Below are 6,445 nucleotides of genomic sequence, written 5' to 3'. Positions count from 1 at the left end.
CCATATTGTTGTCAAATTTATGTTATGTTATGAGAGAAGTGTTACTTTGAAGACTTGCTATTGCTATATTGTTGTCAAATTTATGTTATGTTATGAGACAAGTATTATTTGAAGACTTGCTATTGCTATATTGTTGTCAAATTTTGTTGTCATTCTCGGATATGATTATGTTGGAAGCATGTTAGAGTTGTGGTCAATATAATAGGTTGACATATATGATTTTTGATGAGTTTTGGACGATTTAAAGGGAATTTCTTGGTTAATTTCGGATTATAGACCTATACATCATATACCACTTTCAGGGATCATGTGGAATGTCGGCCCATCAAACCAAGGAAACACCCCCCCCCCCCCCCCCCCTAATGGATGGTGATTCTGACTCTGAAGATGACTATATACTTGGTGTTGCCGCAGTGTTCATATATTGCGCTGATTTCTTGGAAAGACCACCTCCTACTCCAAGAAATAATAGTCATTATACAGATCATCAGCGTCTTGGTGATTTGCTAGATGGACACGAACTAGTGATCTACAATAAGATAAGAATGTGAACTGATTGCTTTAAGAGGTTGAGTTGGTTACTTGAACAAAAGAATCTACTAAAAAGTACTAAAAATATGAACGTGGATGAACAACTGATTATATTCTTCACAATTGTGTGCCAAAGCGAAAGTAACAAGGAGACACAACATCAGTGGCAGCATTCGGGTGCGACAATCTCAAAGTATTTTATGATTGTCCTGAATGCCATCTATCGTCTACGACATGATTTCATTAAGCCCCCGGACTTTAACTTTATCGATCCGTTCATTGAAGCAAGTGGAAGCAAGTACAGACCTTGGTTTGATGTAAGTCAACTTGATTATGTTAAGTTTATGTTACAACACTTTGTTTAATAAGTCGTGTAGTAATCTAGTTTTAAATCGCAGAACTGTGTTAGTGCGCTCGATGGGACGCATGTTCCTTGTGTCCCGCCGCTTTTAATGCCGAGGTATGGAGAAATAGGAAGGGATTTATGTCTTAAAATATTTTGGGTGTATGTTCTTTTGACATGAAGTTCACATATATGCTTGCCGGGTGGGAGGGCTCTGCACATGACGCCCGCATACTTGAATCCACTCTTGATGTGCCTGAGAAAAAATTTGACATTTTTCAAATGAAGGTATTATATTTGGACATTTAGCCCCTGTTTGGTTGGATAACTAAGTTCAGTTCAGCCCAATTTAGTCCAAACCACAATCGGGATAAGGACATTAATTTGAATTGAACGGGCCATTTAATTTGAGCTGAAATGGCTCAACTCTCGATTCAACTCCTCCCTTCAATTCATCAATTTAAACTAATTTTCTACAGTAAAACCATTCCCCAATCTTAATTTTGATCGTTCTTACACAGAGGATGTTTGGTTTTTGTATTCGTCCCTGATTATGAATCATAATTCATAATTCTCTACAGTATTTTTTTTTATAAAAAATATACGTAAAATAAAAATAATTTTAAATTAAGAGATTCCCTCCAATGTGCTATGTGCTTCTCCACTTTTGCTTTTGGACTTTTTTATATGGTTATTTGCTCTGCGCCTCTCCAATTTTTTACAGTCTCGATTTTTTTTTTTGATGGTTAGTAATTTACGTCCAACTATTATTGCATACTTGTACTACTATTCCTTCTTATGCAAGTACCCAAAAAAATTTATTTCCGTTCCCATTAAAGCACCATATCCAAAGAATACCTAATAAAAATTATATGTAGCAATTTTTTTTTTAAGTAGAAACAATAAGAAAAAGAAATTATAATAACATAGGTGTGCTATTAAAAAAAAAGGGTATTGTTTATTTCTAATGTAATGTCATTTTTTTTAAAGTCATAAAAGTATTTTTTTTAACTCACTTACCACTAATTTTATAGTTAGAATTGTTTCTAATCCAAACGCCAATTATATTCAAATTTACATTTTGTAATACTCATCTAAACACTAATTCGGATTATATTCTATGTTCAAATTAAAACTTTAAATGCACAACCAAACACAAATTTAAATTACTGTTTAAACGACTTTGTTAGAATTTTTGTTCAAATAAAAAAAAGGTTAAATCAACACAATTTAAACTAGCAAACTAAACGAGAATTTATTTCATTGGTCCTATGATGTTTGAGAATTTCAAAAGAATTCCGAAGATATTTGAGAATTTTCTTTGAAATACTTTTTTTTTTCACTTTAAAGTATATTCTTTTTACATATCATATAAATTGTTTTGTCTGTTTTTTCTTTATAAGGGTTTAAACGCTGTTATCCACTTTTATCTCTATATTACTTGTTTGCTCATAAAAGTTTTATGTACTTTAATAAATAACAATAAACGGATCGAGGCATCTCAAATCTGTTTATTATATATAAATTGAAATTAACAATTCATTAGAAACACATCAAACTTTTAATAATTTTAGGATAATAAATTTTAGGCAAAAATTGTTAGTTTTTAAAACGATGGAAAACATTTTAATATGAACCATATATAACAAAAATTCATAAAACCTTTTAAAATATTCTATAAAATATATTAATTTATGCTAATTAACCGGATTAATTATTATATCTAGCCACCCATGATGATAACTTCTTGTATATGTGTATAGATAAACGTAGCAAAAGGCTTATTTTATTGATCGATGTTATGGAAAATTTAGAGCTGTGTCCAACTAAATCATACTCTTCCAGCAAATTTTAGTAGATATTTAGTTCATGAATTCAGAATAATTTAGAATTATTTTTAATTTACGTGTATTTTTTATGAGAAAAAATATTATAATATACTATAAATTATAATTCAAATCATACCACGAATATATAAACCTATTTAGTTCACTAATTTAAATTTTTAATTTAAATTGATGTATAATTTTATATAAAAACTTTTTATTATAATAAAAAAAATTAAATATAATAAAATTATTATAATAAAATTTAAATTTTAAATTCAACCAGTAAAATAAATAAGACTAGTCTAGTAACCTAGAATTTAATTCAAACTATGGATAACATGAGCTTTTTCTGTAATTAATTTTTCGGTGATTAGGATTGTACTGAATTGAACACGCGAGAGAAACTAGTAAAATAGTAAATTGTAATCATTATTTCATGCATTAATAATGGTGATTTTCACACTTCCAAAGCTGTCTTTTCACTTGCTTACCGTACTACTCTCTCTTCTCCTTTGTTTGAAAAAACGCCTCAAAAACTTACCAAGTAAGCAACTCCATACTGTGCCACCTCTCTCTCTCTCTCTCTCTCTCCTCCTTTGTTTGCAAAAACGACTCAAAAACTTCCCGAGTAAGCAACTCCATACTGTCACCTTTCCTCAGACCTCCATTTTTGGTCACCAAAACAAAACAAAAAAACCCAAAAATGGACAACCCATCAGACGCCATTGTCGAAACAAGACAAGACCTCATGGTTTCACCAACAGAGCACGATTTCAGAACTGCCCATTTCCTCAAACCGTCTGCTCCTCCAACAACCTCCGTTGAAGAAGCTGAAGCTCCGCCATTTTTCGACTCTTCAACGACAAAAACTTCAAAACCCAGAAACAGAAACTCCCCATTAGAGGTGTCGTTTGATGGGTGGCTTTTCCCTCAAGAAGAGTGGAAAAACTGGGTCGAAAAGCTCTCCCCCAAGTACAAGCAAACATGGGAGAGAGCGGGGATTTACAGAGCAATAATGGGGTCCACTTACAAAGTTATCAAATGCCCAGATTTGGTGCTGGAGCTGGCCAAGAAATGGTCTCCCAAAACCAACACTTTTGTCTTCGATTTCGCCGAAACGACAATAACTTTGGAAGATATCATGCTTTGCGGAGGTTACTCTGTTCTGGGCTGTCCTGTTTTCAACCCACTTGAGGCTTCTTTTCTGCGTCCTTCTGAGCGTGAAGAAATGGAAGAAAAAGAGCAAAAACTGAACGAAGAAAGATTAGTTCTTACCAAGTCTAAGGCCAAGAAACCTTGTCACTATCCTTGGATGAGAATTTTCATGGAGGAGAAAGAGAGAAAGAGTGAGATTGAGCATGAGGCGTTTCTCTCTCTATGGCTTTCAAGGTTTGTTTTTCCTGCTTGTTCTAGAACTGTAATACTCAAACATCTTTTCCCACTTGCGATTCGTTTGGCTAGAGGGACTAGAATCGCTTTGGCACCGGCTGTTTTGGCTAGTATTTATAGGGATTTGAGCCTTTTGAGAGAAAAAATGTTTGCTTCGATTGATTCTAACCATGGTAGTAAAGTTGTGGTTTGGGCTCCTTTTCAGTTGGTTCAAGTCTGGGTTTATGAGAGATTTGTGTTGTTACAGCCTGAGAGGAATTTAGGTGAATTGGGTCAAACAAGGCTAGCTCAATGGCATAAGGTTAAGAAGTTGGAATGTGAGGATGTCAAGGCTGTTTTTAACTCATCTGGCGAGTTTTTCATATGGAGGCCTTATGCCATGGAAATGGAGAACTGGGTTCTTCCCAAGTTTTACAGAGATAAAGAAGAGTGGTTGTTGGTTAATGAGGGTTTGGACGAAGAATTGGAGTCGTTTGCGCTGTGTTTGAGGGCTTCGGAGTTGGTGGGCATCGATCAGTCGGGTCATTTTGTTGAGAAGTATCTTCCACATAGAGTGGCAAGGCAATTTGGGATGGGCCAAGATTTGCCGGGCAGTGTGAGTTGGTATAATCAGACTCATTTTGTTGCTTGGAAAAGTTACAATAAGCCTATGAACTTTGAGAAGCTGTATATTCAATCGAGGTTTTTCAGTCCTGGTGTTACCTATAGATACTTTGAGTGGTGGAATAGATGGAAATCGGGTGGCCAAGATGCAGTTGGGCCGATGTGTGGTGCACTGTCAAAGAGACCGAAAAAAGAGAGCAATACTACTTCTGTCCCTCCTAGTTTTCCTCCAAAGTGTAATGATGTTGAAGTAGGAGGTTCTCATCTGGATGACAAAGTGACACATGAGAAAATGCTTGGAACGGTTGATGCGAAAAGGCCCAAGAATGGAAGTTGTTTTTCGGGTAGTGTTATAAAGAAGAAGCGTCCGATGGAACCAGTTGAGGAAAAGGGCGCTGTGGATAACAAAAGGAAGAGATTAAGAGAAGAGACTGGTGACTCATCTTGTCATCTTGTTTTTTCTCAAAAGTCTAATAAAGCTAAATTTAGGGGCTCTGATCCGCAGGGCAAGTCGACACTCGCAGAAATGTTAAGGCCTAAACACATTGATGATGGAAATATTCCACAGAAGGAGGGTCCTTCTTCAAATGTTGTAAAGGAGACGATGGAAAAAAGGGCGTCAATGGAAGACAAAAGGAAAAGATTGAGAGAGGAGAATGATTTATCTTGTCCACCGGGTTTTTCGCAAAAGCATAACGGTAAAGTTGAAGTGAGGGGATCTGATCCGGAGGACAGGTCGACATTTACACAAATGTTTAGATCTCGGAACATCATCGGCCGAAGTGTAAATGGTAATCCTTCGCCTATAAGGAAACCATTTGAGAAAGAGGCTTCCAAGGAAGAAAAAGTTGATATTGGGGGCTCTGATGTGGAGGACAGGTTGACACTCACACGAATGGTCAAATCTAAAAACATCTACAGAAGTGTTAATGGAAGTCCTTTGCCTATGACGGAACCGGTTGAGGAAGAAGCTGCCTTGAAAGACAAGAAAAGTGAAGTGGTGAGCGAAGAAGAAAGATTGAATGATAAGAAAGGAGAGAGCGGAGAGCTTTGTGAGTTTAATTTAGATGGAGTGGACGCGCTTGAAGCTCGGATTGCGAGGGCTGAGAACTCGATTGCTAATATAAAAGCTGCAAGAAGACACAAAATGTTATTTGGTACGCGAAAAACTAAAGAGAAACCTGGTGTTCTGGAGGAATTGTCTGGTTCTGGCGGATTTTTTAAGTGAATAGGCCCCACATGTACACCTATTTAATTCGTAGACCCGATATAAATATAATTTTTATTTTTATTTTTTTTATTCTTGGGATAAGAATAAATGACCAAAATATTCTTAAAAATTATGCCTGATCAGATTTTTCTTACTGGAAAGATTGGTTGGCAATTTTCTTACAGGGCACACCAGTAAGAACTTTCTGACCGGACTTAGGTTTCTTACCGCTCCCACTAGTCAGAACGGAAAGAAATGACAGACGTGAGTTTTTTCAATTTTGCAGATTACTCAACTCCGAAGAGGCCATGAAATAGTATGATTCTTGTTGGTTTTTCAAATAAAATACCAAACCACGATTACTCAGCATTCAAACAATGAATTAAGCATAAAAAATACAAGATTTGAGAGAATAATGCTCGGACTGTTAATTACCATGGATGCCGGCGATTGTCGACGTTGGTTGGGGCATTCTCCGGCGGTGAAAGGCGGCGCCGCCGGTGAACTTTGGTCGGCAACGTTTCCTCGTGACTGCCCAGC

At 36.1% G+C, this 6,445-nt stretch overlaps 1 protein-coding gene across 1 annotated transcript; it reads left to right on the top strand.

Annotated features, from left to right (window-relative positions):
• Window positions 1-3,406: 3,406 nt before the first annotated feature.
• On the top strand, window positions 3,407-5,923 carry LOC112090774. The gene has a single exon (XM_024162842.1). It carries the CDS (start codon window positions 3,407-3,409, stop codon window positions 5,921-5,923), a length of 2,517 nt encoding a protein of 838 aa, XP_024018610.1.
• The last annotated feature ends 522 nt before the right edge of the window (window positions 5,924-6,445 follow it).

This window comes from Morus notabilis, unplaced genomic scaffold (genome assembly GCF_000414095.1).
Source record: "Morus notabilis unplaced genomic scaffold, ASM41409v2 Scaffold946, whole genome shotgun sequence".
Taxonomy (NCBI): Eukaryota; Viridiplantae; Streptophyta; class Magnoliopsida; order Rosales; family Moraceae; genus Morus; species Morus notabilis.
This window is presented reverse-complemented; position numbering and strand designations above follow the sequence as displayed.

Excerpts from the sequence above, each read along its gene's own strand:
- LOC112090774 (XM_024162842.1), top strand. The coding sequence starts at position 3,407 with ATGGACAACCCATCAGACGCCATTGTCGAAACAAGACAAGACCTCATG.